Source organism: Pelodiscus sinensis, chromosome 1, assembly GCF_049634645.1.
Source record: "Pelodiscus sinensis isolate JC-2024 chromosome 1, ASM4963464v1, whole genome shotgun sequence".
NCBI lineage: Eukaryota > Metazoa > Chordata > Testudines > Trionychidae > Pelodiscus > Pelodiscus sinensis.
In genome coordinates, this window is record NC_134711.1 from 91672489 (window position 1) to 91690332 (window position 17844).

The 17844-nt window shown below is 45.4% G+C and overlaps 1 protein-coding gene and 1 long non-coding RNA gene across 5 annotated transcripts in view; one reads left to right on the forward strand and one right to left on the reverse strand.

The window, feature by feature from the left end:
• Positions 1-581: 581 nt before the first annotated feature.
• The window catches only part of DMC1 (DNA meiotic recombinase 1), a 42732-nt gene continuing 25469 nt past the window's right edge, over positions 582-17844 (forward strand). The window contains exons 1-9 of one of the 4 annotated variants that reach the window (XM_025182579.2): positions 584-1127; positions 3878-3964; positions 6011-6055; positions 7978-8124; positions 8400-8482; positions 10158-10210; positions 11199-11240; positions 15003-15075; positions 15777-15868. In XM_025182579.2, coding sequence (XP_025038364.2) covers positions 3908-3964; positions 6011-6055; positions 7978-8124; positions 8400-8482; positions 10158-10210; positions 11199-11240; positions 15003-15075; positions 15777-15868 — 592 coding nt within the window. In that variant the 5' untranslated portion in view covers positions 584-1127; positions 3878-3907. Of the gene's footprint in view, positions 1128-1774; positions 1981-3877; positions 3965-6010; positions 6056-7977; positions 8125-8399; positions 8483-10157; positions 10211-11198; positions 11241-15002; positions 15076-15776; positions 15869-17844 lie in introns of those variants that run through there. The other 3 variants (XM_006118958.3, XM_025182580.2, XM_075936849.1) reach the window with 3 other exon arrangements.
• Positions 14888-17844, reverse strand: part of LOC102446917 (uncharacterized) — a 42090-nt gene continuing 39133 nt past the window's right edge. Inside the window, exon 5 of the long non-coding RNA XR_012906048.1 lies at positions 14888-17832. This is a non-coding gene — a long non-coding RNA (uncharacterized LOC102446917). The remainder of the gene's footprint in view (positions 17833-17844) is intronic.

Here is a 17844-nt window from a genome sequence, read left to right on the forward strand (position 1 = left end):
CTCTCTAGGGCTGCTGCAGCTCCAGCGGGCACAGCCGAGGGATGGGTGCATTTCCCCTGGCTGAGCTAGGTCTAGGTTCATCTGCCTCTTGTGTTTCCTAGCCAGAGTGAGGAGAGCAGCAAACTGTATACTTTCCCTGGAAGAAAAGCAAGCAATGTTCCTGTACAAATTGGGGGGGGGGGATAAAGATCCCACCCACACTAAAGGGTGGCTTGGGGGTGGGGCAGTCTCTGGGGGGTGTGCCCCCTGCTAACTAGCCACTTTCACCTGCCTGGTGCCTCCTTCCCACCCCAGGGCCAGCAGCTGCTCTCAACCCAGCGAGAGCCAGTCAGGGCCGGGGACAGCAAGTGATGGAGAGGGCGGGGCCTCGGGGAAGGGGCGGGGCAGATCTTGGGTGTAAAAAGATTGGAGACCACTGAGAACGCTTCAGTCAGTCTCTGTCCCTCCCGCCCGACTCTACCATTCTGGGCTGTGGAAGGGGGGGGGGAGGTCCGACACCGGATACCGATTCATAGCTTGAAACTCTGTCAGGGCCGCTGTACACGGATCGTTCCATTCGTGAGCAGCATCCGGCCGGGCGGGTGTATTTTAACCCAGGCCCTCAAACAGACCAGCGTTCTCCCGGCTCCCTGCCTTCCCCTCTTCCCCAGTGGTAGAATCCAACCTCTTTCTTCCCGGTGGTAGGGTCCCTTCGTAAACAGCTGTGGACGTCGCCGCTGTCGGTGACCACTGCGCGTGCGCGAGGCAGCGTTGTCGTGTCAGAGACTGAACTCCGGGTGCGCGCGCTCCCGGGCAATCGCAGACCTTCGCCTCAGCCACTTTTGGCGGGAAAGGGAGACGCGTTTATCCCCGGCCCGTCTGCAACGAACCGCCAGTAACGGCCGGGCGGGGCAGGTGATCTGAGACTGCGAGGCAGAGAGCGGCCAGTTCAGCTAGCGTCGGATCCAGCCCGACCTCGCTGCGCCTGGCCAGAGCCCGCGTGCCCCACACAGAGAAATAGCGCTACGGCCCCTGGGCTTGAACAGGAGATCGGCCTAGCAAGGGGGCCTGGTCTAGTTAGGTTAACCTGGCCCCCGCTGTACTGACAGCTAATTTTTCCATCCACATAGCGCCTGCCTCCTGGAGAGGTGGATTAAATACAGCAACGGGGAAACCTGCTCCTAACATAGGAAGCGGCTGTATTTCACCCTCGCTGTAATGGCGCGGTTGCTGTGCTGCAGGTGTTCCCTGACAACACGTAGGATTTATTATCCTGGAGGTGTGGAACTAAATATAAAGGGGCAATTACTCTGGTTAAGACTGGAGCACAACAGAAAAGATTCACACTTTTCCCTTGTCAAGACACTCCCACCCCTCCTCTCCCAACCCCACGTTCTCTCTCAACCTTCATTTCCCATCCTCACACCTTGCTCCATATTGCTCTGTGTGCTTGGGGCCCTTATCTCAGTGTGCCAGGGAACAATAATGCATGCCACACTTGTAAAAACAAAATACAGGACTATGTAGCACTTTAAAGACTAACAAGATGGTTTATTAGATGATGAGCTTTCGTGGGCCAGACCCACTTCCTTAGATCAAATAGTGGAAGAAAATAGTCACAACCATATATATCAAAGGATACAATTAAAAAAAATGAACACATATGAAAAGGACAAATCAAATTTCAGAACAGAAGAGGGTTCTGAAATTTGATTTGTCCTTTTCATATGTGTTCATTTTTTTTAATTGTATCCTTTGGTATATATGGTTGTGACTATTTTCTTCCACTATTTGATCTGAGGAAGTGGGTCTGGCCCACGAAAGCTCATCATCTAATAAACCATCTTGTTAGTCTTTAAAGTGCTACATAGTCCTGTATTTTGTTTCAGCTACACCAGACTAACACAGCTACATTTCTATCACTATTGTAAGGACAAAACATTCTTCAAGATCAGTTCGTCTTCTGGGTGCCTTTGTGCCTGATTTTTGGAGTTGGTCTGTGTAAGTTTTTGGGTATAACTCCAAGGTGGCTGGGGGGCAGAACCACATTACTATAGCAGAAGCACTGAAAGAAAAGGGCAGTGTTTCTACTTCTTCACTTCTGAACAGGGTGCATTATAATTCCCCCTACATTCCTTGCTGGCCAGCAGAAAGATACAGTTATGGCTCTTCTTACTCTGCCAATTTTGCATTGCTATGTATCCAAAGGGGAGTAGTCACCTTGCCCTTTTGAATGCAAGTAATGCAGTGCATTTCAAAAACAAGTAGACCTGTGGTACTTTAGGATATGTCTACACAGTAACATGTATCTTGAAATAAGCTACACAATTTGAGCTATGCAAATTGTGTAGCTTATTTCAAAATAGCTTATTTTGAAATTTGGTGCTGTCTACACAGCACTAATTTAAAAATAAATTGCTATGCCTGTATCTTCGTTAATCCTTATGCAATAAGGTTTATAGGAAGCTGGAATAAGAAACACATTATTTCAAATGAATTTCCAGATAGCAGGCATGCTGTTAAGACATGCAGAACGCTAGTTTGGGATAATGGACATTATTCCAAAATAGTGCCATTGTGTAGACATACCCTTAGGCTATGTCTACACTCGCGGCTTCTTGTGTGAGTAATATGCAAATGAGGCTAAGCGTGGAATATCGCTGAGCCTCATTTGCATACCTAATGAGCCACCTTTTTTTCAGAAGAGGCTCTTGCGCAAGAAGGAGCATCTACACTGCACCTTCTTGCGCAAGAAAAACCTTCTGGCACAATGCCGTTACACCTGTTACTTTTTAGGAAGAACGGCCTTGCGCAAGAAGGTGCAGTGTAGACGCTCCTTCTTGCGCAAGAGCCTCTTCTGAAAAAAATGGTGGCTCATTAGGTATGCAAATGAGGCTCAGCGATATTCCACGCTTAGCCTCATTTGCATATTACTCACACAAGAAGCCGTGAGTGTAGACATAGCCCTAGAGACTAACTATAGAATCATGAGCTTCTTCAAATGAGCTGGAGTAGAAATAACATAAACCAAGATATATAACAAAAAAAACCAAAAAAGTACTGGTCAATTGTAGGACTGGTGCTAATTAGGCTAATGAAATGGACTGGAAGTGTCCCATTCTTAGCCTTTGATGTAAAAATGCAGTTGTTAAAGGCAGAGGAGACTGGCTTTAACATGCAACGCATTTCAAGACAGGGAAGGGATTTATTTTTAGAAAGTGCAGAGAGGGGTTTTTAACATGTCCTTTGCCTTTTACATTATGTTTTTCTTCTTCTAGTATCTGAAGACAAAGGTCTAATTAATGTTACTTCAGGAAACACTTTACCGTTTGTTAGTAGTATGTTAAAGGAAAATGTATACAGATGACTACATTTTCATCCCTGTTCAGGTGTGATGAGAGGATAGTTTCATTTGTCCATAGGAAAGAAGTTCATTGTGGTACCATATGGAGATGTTTTGGGAAAAATTAATTTACAACTCATTTTAATATTTTATTAGAAAGTAAGATAAGTTACTCCATTTTATTTTTACTTCCAAAGAACTACCTCTAAAATTACACCAGGTTTTTTTTCCCTTATTTTTTCCCATCTTCTCTAACCAGCAAGACTCACCGGGTCACATCACTCCTTCCTCCAGAAAGGGAAACAGAAAGGGAAATTTGGGCATAGTAGGTCTTCTGAGAGCAAAACAAGATTCTTCCTCCTCCTTTAGTGGGGAGCTAAGCACCTCTACAACACACCTAGCCCCTGCTGACACCTGTAGTGAAGGACAAAGTTTAGAATCTGAATTTGGATTCTTAAGTGGCAGCATGTTAAGATTCCACTACACTACTGGGCCCTATTAAGAATACTTTATAATTATTTCTACCCTGATGGGATGTTTGCTTACCTTTTTCAGTACTAACAGGTCATTGCCTGCTCTTTCACAATGAAAGCCATGGAGGATCAAGTGGTGCAAGAAGAACTAGGGTACCAGGATGATGAGGTATTTATGGATTGTGGAATTCTTTTTATAGAAGAACTGTGTTTCTTTAGTTGGGGCTCATGAAAGACAATTGGAGGGTTGCAGGTTGGTAAAATTGATTACACGTACAATCTAAAGTAAAGAAAATCTTACTCCCCTGCTTCTCCTTATCCTTCAAGATCAAACTTTTGAAACATGCAAGTGCATTATGTAGGCTTTAAGGATGTTAAATTGTAGTTATCTGGTTAATCGTATAGTCAATACAATTTGTATCAAACACACGATTAGTTGATAAAGACCACTCTGCAGAGCTATAGTGGGAGTAGCTCCTGGAGCCATCAGGCTCTTACTACATTTAAAATGCAGAGGCGCAGCATCCCAGACCAGCACAAGCCAGGAATGCTTGGTCCTGGCTCGTGCCAAGTCCAGCAGCCTGTTCACCACGGCCTGACAAGGGTTGCTATCAGAGCAGCGCCTGCGTGTGGCCAACCCGGCCCACCGGGAACAGTGGGCTTAGCAGCAACAACCCCGTCCATGGGGGTGGCCCAGTGACCCCACAGCTAGGGGCTGCTGCTGGAGCAGTCTCCCCTATCCCTATCCCGCTGCCTGCAGACTGCACCGCAGAGACGGTGCTGAGGAGAACTGGCTTTTAAGACAGCTCCCCCCAGCACCATCTCCTCTTCCCCCTCTTTCTGCCTTTCATATAGAGGCAGCGGGGGCGGGCAGGGGGAAGCGAGTAGTCAGGTACTCCACTTGATTACCCAATAAGCTAATGCTTATTGGGTAGTCGAGTAGTTGACTACTCATTAACATTCCTAGATTAAGCTTATTGTTATACAGGCAGTCCCCAGGTTACGTCAGTCCGACTTAAATCGGACCCCTAGATACGAACGGGCGGGCGGGGCTCCCGCTAGTGTGGGGTGCCTCCTCCACTGTCGCCGCCTCCGGCGGCGCGGGGGGCACTTCCCCCCAGCAGACCAGGGAGACGCGGAGCTAGCGCCCCCCCCCCAGCAGACCAGGGAGACACAGAGCGGCTTTTCGCGCCGCGGAGGACGTGGGTGGTGGGACCACCGAGACGCGCTGCGGTCCCACCGCCTGTGTCCTCTGCGGCGAAAAAAGCCACTCCGCGTCTCCCTGGTCTGCTGGGAGGGGGGGGGGCGCAGCTAGTGCGCCCCCCTCCAACAGACCAAGCTTTTCTCGACGATGCCTGGGGTAGAGGAGCTGGGGGGCTGCCAGGTTGGTCCCCACAGCGCCGAGGTGCGGCGTTGCGGGGACCTACTCGGCAGCACCCCAGCTGCTCTGTCCCAGGTGTCCAGATTCAGCCGCTGTTGAAACTGATCAGTGGCTGATTCCAGGAAGTCCGGGGCAGAGCAGCTCTGCCTCGGGCTTCCTGTAGTCAGCCACTGGTCAGTTTCAGCAGCAGCTGACTTGGGAACACCTAGGGCAGAGCAGCTGGGGTGCTGCTGGGTTGGTCCAGTAGTGCTGAAGAGCGGCGCTGCGGGACCAACCCAGCAGCACCCCAGCTGCTCTGCCCCAGGCATGTCCGATTCAGCCGCTGCTGGTCAGTTTCAACAGCGGCTGAATCTGGACACCAGTTCCGACTTACATACAAATTCAACTTAAGAACAAACCTACAGTCCCTATCTTGTACGTAACCCGGGGACTGCCTGTAATCAATACAAGTTTTACTTTTAGAGTAAAAGTAGGGAGATCACAAACATTGACTTTGAATAAGGGGTTTCCAATATGAAAAATTTGAGAAGCACTATAGTAGAGAGTCAGAAGAAAAAGAATCATGATACTGCTTTGTTAGAGTTTCTATATGATTGCTGGCTGTGTTTTTCCAGATAGTTACAGAGTATGACAAGAAGAAATGCTGAAATCCTTTTGGTTCTTTCTTTTTTGTGCCTATATTTGTAGGTAGTAGTAGGATATGTACTGTTATGAAAAGCAGTCCAGGTTTAAGAATTTAAAACTGCTGCATATTAAATTAGATGGGTAACAAAGGGAGATACAAGTGGTGGGGGAAAAATGACCAAGAATCGTCTTTCCCCTTGTCTCCTTTAGGAATCCTTATTTCAGGATATTGACTTGTTACAGAAACATGGAATTGTAAGTATAAGTAATAAATATGTAGACAATTCTGCATGGGATGTTATTTAGGAATGTTTCTAAAAACCGCTGATCCATTGTGATGTGCATAAGAATATTTCTCCCCATAACAACTTCAAAGTAAGAATATGTCTATATTATGAGCACTATGGCAGCACAGTTACAACACTGTAGTAATCTTGCCGTACCATTGTCGTGTACGTGCTTTCTGCAGTGACAGAAGGGGTTATTCCATTAATGTAGCCTCTCCATGTCCACGAGTGAGGTAGCTACATGAACCTACGGATTTTCCTGTCAACACAGCTGCATTAATACTGGCCATTATGTTGGGTCAACTATGATGCTTGGGTGTTAATTTTTCATACCCTGAGTGAGTGCCATAATTATGTCAACCTAACTTTTAAGTATAGACAAGACCTAAGAGACACAGCAGGACTGGGCACGTTTTGTCTTTTGATAGTTTACATATTAAGAGCCAAATTTTCAAAAGTGCTTACCAGCCAGCAACTCTTGAAAACGTGGCCACTTATTTAAGTGCTTAACAAAGAGCAATTGGGTGGTGAGGTTTTGTTTTCATCTTTGGATTTTTAAAAAAAATCTGGCATAGATTGTTTCTGCACTAGCCAATACCTATCTATAATTACTCCAAAGTCTTCTGTAACCCCTACATATACTACACGGCTGTGTCTACACTGCACCCCTTTTCTGGAAAAGGGATGCTGATGAGACAAGTCAGAATTGCAAATGAAGCAGGGATTTAAATTTTCCCCACTGCATTTGTATAAACATGGCTGCTGCTTTTATCTGGCTCGGGGCTTTGCCGGAAAAAAGCGCCAGTCTAGACGGGGATCTTTCGGAAAACAAAGCCTTTTCCAAAAGGTCCCTTATTCCTCTTTAAAATCAGGAATAAGGGACCTTTCAGAAAAGGCTTTATTTTCCGAAAGATCCCCGTCTAGACTGGCGCTTTTTTCTGGCAAAGCCCCGAGCCGAAAAAAAGCGGCAGCCATGTTTATACAAATGAAGCGGCGAAAATTTAAATCCCCGTTTCATTTGCAGTTCCGACTTGTCTCATCTGCATCCCTTTTCCATAAAAGGGGTGCAGTGTAGACACAGCCCACGTGGCTTTGTTATGCTGTTCTCAGAATTGTGGTGAAATGGGAGAAGTTCTGGCTGGCTGGTGAAATTGGAAGCAGTTTTCTTGCTGGTTAAAATTCCTGAGTAAACTACACCAGTAGGCTTCTCTCAAACTGGAAAAAATAATTTGATTTATATGTAGAATAGTGGTAGAAATGTAACCGTGTTAGCCTGGTGCAGCTGTTTTTTGCAGTCCTGTTTTTTGATTTATATGTGAGTGTTTATTATACCCCTTCATGGCTGGCTTTTCTTCACTCATTCTTTCACCATACTATGCACAAGCTAAGCCCAAAGAGAAGACAGAAACTTCTCAATGGAAGCAATTAGGTTATCCATTATTCTCCCTCGTGTCATCTGCAGACAGATCCTGTGTATAATTGGATGCCACATCCAAGTTCATAGTTTTTACCCAAAGAAGGGATTTATCTTGAGGTGATAGTTTGAAGCAGTGTCCAGTAAAGCGTCTGCTAATATTTTCATATAAGAAACATGCTGCATTGCCTCTGTTTCAATACATTTCCCTTGAACTCATGGAACACCCATTATATTCAGAAACACAGTGAGTCCATTCCCACTCAGGAGACTCTCTAACCTTTGACAACATGCAAGTATATTCTTATCTGGACATACATAGAACATTTAGAAACCACAAAGCAGTCAAAACTATTTCTTAGTAAAAAGAAAGATAGAGGTGAATGTACAATATAATGGGCTTCAAAAGCTTTCTTCACCTTCCAGTCATAGCATTTCATGAACTAGTGATCACAGAATGTGAATTTTCTTCACAGAATGTGGCTGATATTAAAAAGCTGAAGTCTGTAGGAATTTGTACTGTCAAAGGGATCCAGATGACAACAAGGCGTGCACTGTGCAATGTGAAAGGGCTTTCTGAAGCCAAAGTGGACAAGATCAAAGAAGCAGCCAATAAGCTAATTGTAAGGAAATCACATTTTCAGCTTATAAGTGCCCCCTCCCAAAATACTCTGCAGCATTTCCCATTGCAAGCATTAGAACAATCATGATTACAAATGATTGTGTTGATTAGTCTGAAGTCATAAATATTACTTTATAATCAATAGTAGCAGACTGACAAGTATGATGGCCCTTGACAGATGAGACATCAATGAGAAGAAATGGATTTTGGCTGAGGATATCACATTCTCCCTAAGTATCAGACCTAACTGAATATTTTATTTTGGTATTCCCCTAGGAGCCGGGATTTTTGACTGCCTTTGAGTACAGCGAGAAACGGAAGATGGTGTTCCATATTACCACTGGAAGCCAGGAATTTGAGTAAGTTTATCCCTGTTTAACTTCTGCCTTCCCCGGATTTTTAGAGTAATCATATTCCTTTTCTCCAACTGGCCACAAAGCACTATTAGAGACAAATTTACAGTTAGAACATAGTGGGTGCACTCAGAAAAAAGCAAGTGGAAATGAGTAATTTAAGCCTGCTCAGAGTAATGCTGGGTGACACTGGTAAAAAGACTGATTCCTGCTTACACTACAGTCTCCGCCAGTGGTACTGCAATGATGGTGAATTGTAGAAGCTAAATTTGCCTGTGTAGACTCAACCTTTTTGTATGCTAATCAAGCTCACATACGATAGTTTCATGTCAATAACATGCCCCTCGAATCTAATTTCAGATAATAAAAGTACTAGCTTACTCTATTTATTTTGCTTGAGGTTTATGCAGGAAAACCTGAAAAAATTCCCCAAGATCATTCACTTTCCCGGAAGAGACACTGTATATGTGCAATATGGTGAAATGATTCAGCAGCAAAATCCTTATCTGAATTAGAAAGGACTCTTTGACTCTTCTTCAAAACGTAGGAGCAAATTGTTTGGTTCTTGGATGCACGTGCACAAGGAGGCTTTCCTTCTTTGTGTGTGCTGCACAGTTGCTAGGCATAGTTACATTGCAGGTATTGTCTTAGTTACAAATGACTGCTTCTTCAGGCACCCCCAGTTTGTAAACCATCTTCTGGGTGACAAAGAGAAGATGGGTGTCTTTACACTCTGTTTCATAGCACATAGTAGAATAACTGACTGCACAGGGCAGCACTCCTTACACCAGGGGTCTCCAACTTTTTTATGCTTGAGATCACTTTTTGAACCTAAGTGCAACCCAAGATCTACCTGAAACCCAAATTTCCTTGCCCTGCCTCCTTTGTGCCCTTTCTATGAGGCCCTGCCCCTGCTCATTCCATCCTCTCTCCCTCCCTTTCATGAGGCTGAGACAGAAGGTTGGGATACAGGCTCTGGCCTTGGATTAAGGGATTTGGCGTGTGAGAGGGGCTCTGAGCTGCAGGCAGTTGGAGTGTCGGGGGGGGGGGGTGTTTCTAGGTGCAGGCTCTGGGAGGGCATTTGGATGCAGAGGTGGTAGGAGTGTCAGAGGGGGTTTATGATTGGGGTAGGATTTTGGGATGTGGGCTCCAGCTGGGCACTGTTTACCTCAGGTGGCTCCTGGTTGGTGGTGCAGTGGAGCTAAAGCAGGCTCGCCCTTGCCTTGGCCCTGCACCACTCCCAAAAGCAGCCAGCAAACTCCCTCCCAAGTCCTGTTGTGTCTCCTCTCTGCTCTGTGGAATTAGGATACAAAGTGGGAGAGGAAGTACCTTGACATCAGCACCTTCCTCTTCCTTCCCTGCCCTGCACAGCAAGCAGGAGGCTCCTGAAGGGACACCGTAGAGTGTAGACATATTTTCCCCAAAAAGATTTTCTCTCTTCTATCTCCCAAATGGCCACTCTTGTAGATTTTCTCATGAGCACCTATGAAAGGGGAAGCTGACACAGATTTAACTATCCGTATACCAGGAATCATCTTATGTCCCTGCACCATATCACATTGTGAGTTAAGTGCAGGGCCTTTTGAATGAGAAGAGCTTTTCTTACAGTGGCAAAGATGACATTTTGACATTACTCTTTGACTGGGCATTTCAATATTTTTAATTCTTTTTCTCCCTTTAGTAAACTATTAGGTGGTGGGATTGAGAGCATGGCAATCACAGAGGCCTTTGGAGGTGAGTGAACCATATTATATGGATTTTATTGAGTGGATTACCAGTAAAGAGCTGCAGCAGATGTTTAGGTTTTAAAGCAAGCTACATTTTTTTCTATCAAATCCTTGAAAGGAAACCCATGGAAGCTTATGCCCAAATAAATGTTAGTCTTTAAGGTGCCACAGGGATCCTTGTTGCTTTTGCTGAAACAAACTAACATAGTTACCCCTCTGACTAATAAAGATGAGATTATTTTCATAGACTCACAGAAATAGATGTTGAGCAGGAGAGAAAAGCTAGGGCCACAGGATATGTTGGCCCTGCAATCAGAAGCATGACTACAGCAAATGTAGACATATACAAGCTTGTTTCATCTAGCTAGCTAGCTTGAATAAAAAGCTGGCCTGAGACCTTGAATATGTACTTGAGGGGCTAGTTGGTGAAGCTTAAAATCTCTGACTGCAGTGTCAGAACAAGAACAGGGAACATGGCCTTGAGGAAAAATGAGAAAACTGTTGGGCTAAGTGCTGACTGGAAAAGGGACTTTGAACTGTGAGTAAAGACACTGTCTCTTATTGTTTGATTCCGGCTGTATTCAAGAAAACAGGACTTTGTACGGCCTTTGAAAATACATGGGATTTCATCAAAAGAAACACCTGACTCCTGGCATCTACCACAACTCATATGATCCTGAACTCTGGCTATATGGTTAGGTCAAAAAAATGGTAATAGTATATTTAACTTCCAACTGAATGCAGTTACCATGGACAAGTGGAAGTGAACTCATTTTAACATTGTCAAGCATGACACCTCTCACAGTGCAGCACTTCTAAGCCCTGCAGTTCATACATACAGTTTGCACTGTACAACATATTTATGATCCGGGAGTTGAAAGATAGATAGCAGTACAGGTGATCGAGGTTTTATAAATGAGAATGTATTCTTATTGAAACAACACATGTGTTTGACAAACTGAAAAAACTTTTCCCTTGTTTTTTCTCACTAAAAGAATTCAGAACCGGTAAAACGCAGCTTGCCCACACCCTTTGTGGTAGGTACAAAGTCTTAATATTGACAGTTATATCCCTCTTTAATCTGATTAATAACGCGTTCTATGACATTGTCAGTGTTTGCTCTCTAAAAGAAACACTCTACCAAGCTATCAAACAGCATTTAAGAGCTAAGATTGGCCTGTACATAGCTTAGCTACATATACATAAAGATAAGCTCCTTTCTTGGATACATGAGAAAGAAATATACTGCCTTAGGGAAGTGGAAATATGCCATGTTCTGTTACTTCTGTAAATGTTGGGAAGTAGACTTCAGTGAGTATTGTTTCTATTAATTCAGATGTGTATGAATTGAAAGTGTTTACATCTGTTTCTTTGCCATTATTCTATATTTCAGAACTTTATTGATAGTATTTATATCCTCTTTGAATTCATTCAAAAAAGGGATGTAAAATCCCAGTTAATCAGTTAACTGGTTAAACTTCACACTGCTCCCCTGCTCTCCAGGTCCTGATTAGCCTGCAGGCGGGGGGAGCACGTGAAGCCTCCTCTTGCACTGAAAGGTGCACATAACATTTGAAGTGCTGCGCGCTCCTCACAGGGTGGGGGAGAGGGCAGAGGAAACTTTGCGTATCACCTCCACCCCCAGGCCAGTCAAGGCTTGCGGGCAGAGGAGGGCAGGAGGAAGTTTTGTGAGCTCCCCTACCCCCAGGCACTAATTGGCCTGCGGGTGGGGAAGTGGCAGGGCCTCTACGGGCTGGATCAACCTGCTTGGCAGGCCAAATCCCATCCCTGCTTTAGAGCAATTCAGTCAGGGATGAGTGCTGCAGGGGAAGGAGGCACTGAGGGAGCTCCGGGGGTGGCAGGGGGAAGCACAGCCAGACCATGCAGCGGTAGCCGGGCTGAGAGGTGCTATCAGAAAAGCTTCAGGACTGAAGTGAGAGTACATAGAGGACATCTGTCAAGATCTGGTAGGAAGTAGTCCAGGGCTGCGAATTGCTCCCCAAGTGTTCAATGTGTTGCAACAGGATTCCCCGCTGCGCAAGCAGTTATCCGTGCCACTGCCAACAGGGCCCAGGGTTGGGACCCAGTGGAGAGGGAGGGCCCGGGTCCCCCTACCACCTCCTTAGATACCTTCACCTGGGGGAGCTTTTCCTGTGATATAGTGATTGAGGCTGCTGGGCTGTAATACCCTGAATATAGAGGCAGATTTATTGACCGAGGCCACTGAGCTGTAATACCCTGAATACAGGGGTAGACTTATGGAATGAGGACTCTGGGTTGTAATATCCTGAATATAGGGGGTGGACATAGTTATTGAGGCCGCTGGCCTATAATACCCTGAAGAGAGAGTCCAGCATATTAACTGAGGCCTTTTGGGCCATTCTGTAAATAGACTGGGTAGCTGCTAGGTCATTCACTTGAAGAGAATAAGTTGGAGGGGCCTCCAAGAGCCTGTCACCCCTCGACACTGATAAACAGTAGCCCTCTGTTCATCTGCCTAAAAAAATATATGTCCAATTAAGGCTTGGTAAAAGCATAGTCATTAGATCGAAAAGCCCTAGTATATCATGATCGTTGATCTTAGCCAGAAGACCACGGTGTTTTTCTTTAATTGTTGCTAGTTGTTATCATTAAGTATTTATTTTTAATACAAAATTATGCAAATTTAGATGCAAAATAAGTGTTGGTGTTCAATAGCATAAAGTTTTGGTTAAGTCTGGGTATGTCTACACTACAAAGTTAGTTCGAACTAACTTTCATAGGCGCTACACTAGCGCTCCGTTAGTTCGAATTTAATTCAAACTAACGGAGTGCTTATTTCGAACTAGGAAAACCTCATTTTACGAGGATTAAGCCTAGTTCGAACTAGCTAGTTCGAATTAAGGGGTGTGTAGCCCCTTAATTCGAACTAGTGGGAGGCTAGCCCTCCCCAGGTTTCCCTGGTGGCCACTCTGGCCAACACCAGGGAAACTCTTCTGCCCCCCTCCCAGCCCTGGACCCCTTAAAGGGGCACGGGCTGGCTACGGTGCCCGTGCCAGGTGCAAGCCTGCCAGCACCCAGCCAGCAGACCCTGCACCTGGCACGGATCGAGCCACCCACCCGATATCCCCCAGCCCTCCCCCTCTTCCCGGGACCCAGCTGGCGGCTCCCGGGAGCTTGCCCGGGACCGCAAGAGGCGGGCACCCGCCTGGGCTAGTGCGGACATCGTGGACCTCGTCCACGATCTCCGCACTAGGCACAGGAAAGTGGCCGTCTAGGGCAGGAGAGCTGCCAGCCTGGCCACCCAGGAGCAGGTGTGCAAGAGAATCAAGGGGGTCCAGTGAGACCCCCGACCCTGAGCCCTGAGCTTACAATGTCTGTCCTGGGTCAGACCAAAGGTCCATCTAGCCCAGTAGCCTGTCTGCCGACAGCGGCCAACCCTAGGGACCCTGGAGGGGATGGACCGAAGACAGTGACCAAGCCATTTGTCTCGTGCCATCCCTCTCCAGCCTTCCACAAACCTTGGGTAGGGACACCACACCTACCCCCTGGCTAATACCACTCCATGGACCCAGCCTCCATGACTTGATCTCACTTCCCTTTAAACTCTGTTCTAGTTCTAGCCTTCACAGCCTCCTGCAGCAAGGAGTTCCACAGGTTGACTCTTTGCTTTGTGAAGAACAACTTTCTGTTACTAGTTTGAAGCCTGCTACCCATTCCTTTCCTTTGGTGTCCTCTAGTCCTTCTTTATGGGAACTAATGAAGAACTTTTCTGTATGCTCCCTCTCCACCCCACTCATGCTTTTAGAGACCTCTATCCTGTCCCCCCTCCGTCTCCTCTTTTCTAAGCTGAAAAGTCCCAGTCTCTTTAGCCTCTCTTCATATGGGACCTGTTCCCAACCCCTGATCATTTTAGTTGCCCTCCCCTCTCCCAGCCTCTCTCTTCCCCTCTCCCACCTCCTTTTCCCAGTCTCCCCCAGTTTTGTTCAATAAAGACAGATTCCATTTTGGAAGACACGTTATCTTTATTTTGTATATCAATAAGAAGGGGGGCTAGGGAAGGGTAAGTGGAAGGAGGTGAGGGAGGAATGGGGCACGAGCCCCCGATGCCAAGGACTGGGCTGGCTCTGCGGGCTTCTGGGGGTGGAAGCTCTCCTGCAGCCCCCCAATTGCCCTCTCTCCCCAGATGGCAGCCTGCGGCAAGTGCAGCTGGGCTGATGGCCGAGTGCTGTGATGTGCCCAGTGTGGGTAGTCCGGGCAATCCAAGCCAGGACTGCTTTGCAAGCGGGGCACCCCTGAGAACTGTCTGTCCGGGGTGGGGGTCGGGACCCTTTAAGCACAGCCCTCGGCTAGCCTGAGACAGCATCTCCACGCTCTAAGTCCTCCTCTGATGCCCTGCCGGCACTGCTTCCGGCCATCCTTAAGCTCGGTTCAGGGTCCACTTAATGTGGACATGCTAGTTGGAATTAGCAAAACGCTAATTCGAACTAGTTTTTTTAGTCTGGATCCGTTAGTTCGAATTAGCTTAGTTCGAATTAAGTAATTCGAACTAAGTTAGTTCGAATTAACGTTGTAGTGTAGACATACCCTCTGATCTGACATCCCACAGAGAAAAGTTACTTTTGTTCCTTAAGCTAGCTGGGAAGGCAAGTCAGCCTGGCTATAAAAGCAACTCTGGTTATTGTACTGGATCATTTGTGTGTTGTGTGTGAACAGGTAGATCTGTCATTTCTTAAAAGTGGTAACAGAGAATGTTGGAGGGAAGGAAGAGGCTTTTTCCCCTTTCCTCCTTTTGAGCTTCTCTTTATGATGCATTCCAGTGACAGCACAGCTTCCTGGAGCAGATCGGTACACAGGAGGAAAAATTATCTTCATTGATACCGAAAATACTTTGTATCTTTTTTACTTAAACAAGTTGCAGGCTTGATAGAAAGGGAAATCGGTGCATCTTATAAAATGAGTACAATACCCTCATAATCTTCTGATGGAGTGCATTTTGTTGCAGAAAGCAGAAAAGATGCTCTAAATGGCTCAAAAGTAAAGCACTGTCTATCAAATGTGGCCCATGGCCATCATGAAGAAAAACAAAGTCAGTGCTGTCCACAACAGTTTATTCTTATAATAAATGACTAAAGCAAGATGATTTACATATTGTGGTTTGGACATGGTGTTTTTTATCCCTAGGTAATTTGTTATAATCCAACCCAAATGTAGGGAGGTAGAGAGTGGGGTCAAGATACAGATGTTATTTTATATTTCTATTTGTGTAGTTTAGTATGCTCATCTTTTTAATATCTAGGTGATAGAAACTTTTCATGTCCAGTTTACTGTTTCAACAGTGATTCCGCTGTTACCATCTCACAGCTTTCTGATGGGCTGCATAAAATAAGTTTGCTTTCTGTGTTCCAGTTAGTCTGTATTACAAAAGCAAAACACATCACCAAGTCCATAAGCATTAATTGTTCCTTTTGTAGACAGTGTCAGCAGAGGCCAAGGCCTTGTCTGGAAGCTGTGTCTTTGAACTTGAATTTGACAGGTTTTCATTAATTTGTGTGATGTATATAAAGAGAATCCTTAACTCTAACATATCGCAGCCGTCCAGATCGTCTTCGTGACATTGCTGATCGCTTCAATGTAGACCATGATGCAGTGCTTGACAACGTGCTTTATGCACGTGCATATACCAGTAAGATTATCATTGAATGGGCACAAACAACATCCTCCCCGCAACCCCACCTAATTCTGCTGTTTTAGCAGTTCTCAGTTTATTGGCTGAGACCTTCTTCTAAGTGTCACTATCACATTTTTCTGGATAGAGGGAGTCACAAGCCTGCTGGTTGCTTCAGTTTTCTATTGTGGTCCTCTGCTGCTGTAGCTGTGCTCAGGATAAAGTGGTGCTACTCAGCCTCATTCTATAAGGTGCCACAGGACTCTTCGTCGCTTTTGCAGATTCAGACTAACACGGCTACCCCTCTGATACTTGTCAGCCTCATTCTGTAAACTATGTAGCAAATTCCAGAAATATTAAGGACTTGTCTATACAGAGATTTAGATCAGATTAAGTTAATTCAGTTTCAAAATGCATACATACAGCATAATTCATTATAGCACATTAACCGTCCTGTAAACCTCCTTGAAGGAGGCATAAGGGATCTGTCGAAAAAGGCTTTCTTTCTTGACAGATCCCCCTCTAGACTTCTGCTTTTTGCTGACAAAGTGCTGAGTCAGCAAAACACAGTGGCCATTTTTATGCAAATTAGGTGTGGGATATTTAAATCTCTGCCTCATTTGCAATGTCGACCTGCCTAATCTGAGGGATGCAGTCTAGACATACCCACAGATATATTATGCTATACTGCTGTTAGTCTCTGTTCCAGGTATTCCATGGCAACAGTCATTTTTGTCATATGTTTATCCTGCCCCCAACCTCCTCCAGCTGACCCTGCCTGACCTCTCTCAATGCACTTTTTCAAAAAGGGAAAACTGATAGAATTGAGCTTGTTTAGCATAGAAAAGAGAAGACTGAGGGGGGACATGATAGCAGCTTTCAAGTATCTAAAAGTATGTTACAAGGAGGAGAGAGAAATTGTTCTCCTTGGCCTCTGATGATAGGACAAGAAGCAATGGGTTTAAATTGCAGCAAGGGAGGTTTAGGTTGGACATAGGAAAAACTTCCTAACAGTCAGGATGGTTAAACACTGGAATAAATTGCTTAGAGAGGTTGTGGAATCTCCATCACTGGAGATATTTAAGAGCAGGTTGGATAGGCACCTATCAGGGACAATCTGTGCCATGAAGGCAGGGGACTAGACTCAGTGACTTCTCAAGGTCCCTTCCAGTTCTAGGATTCTATGGAAATGGAAGCTGCTCCAACTGGACAATAAGCCTTTGTGTCATGCTGAAGCCCTGACCATCAGCCACTTTGAAGCCCACACTGTGGAGGACAGAAGCAAAAGCCTTTCCTCCTCACAGTCTCATTCACCAGCTCAGCATGGCCTCAGGCAGTATGATGCAATCCTAGCCTACACTCAAATTCCCTAACACAGCAGATCAAATAATTAAAACATTCATTTTTGTGAAAATCATCAGTTTATTGAGAGACTGGTTGCAGGGAAAGAAGTTTGGTTAGTATCCTCACTTTACATGAGGTAGATGTGGACATTGCATGCTCGTAAAAGTACAAAGACTACAGCTCCCACTCAAGTATCAGTGTCCTATTGCACACAGTCTTACAGAGATAGAGCTTTTCCTTAGGGACAGTATAATTCTTAGTGGCTTTTCACAGTCTTAAATGCAGATAGACTGGCAATAATCAATGCTTCAAATAATCATTGCTGAACTAGGTTTTTCTCTCAACTTTCATGATGTTTGTAGGAGCAAGAAAGCAAAATCAGAAGTTTCTCAGTTTTAGTCCAGACATGAGGGATAGCTACATGGTCGTTTCCCCAAGTATAGTTTGCAACAATGCCCTTCTCGTCATGCAGCACTTCAGAGGGGGACTTCCTTGGTAAATAACTTCACAGTGTATCTGGCAGGTCTGCCCTTTGCCTTTTTACACAAGGCCATGAGGGCAGGGGACTGGACTCGATGACCTCTTGAGGTCCCTTCCAGTTCTAGTGTGCTATGGTTCTCAGCTTCTTAGTCATGCACCTGAATGTAAAG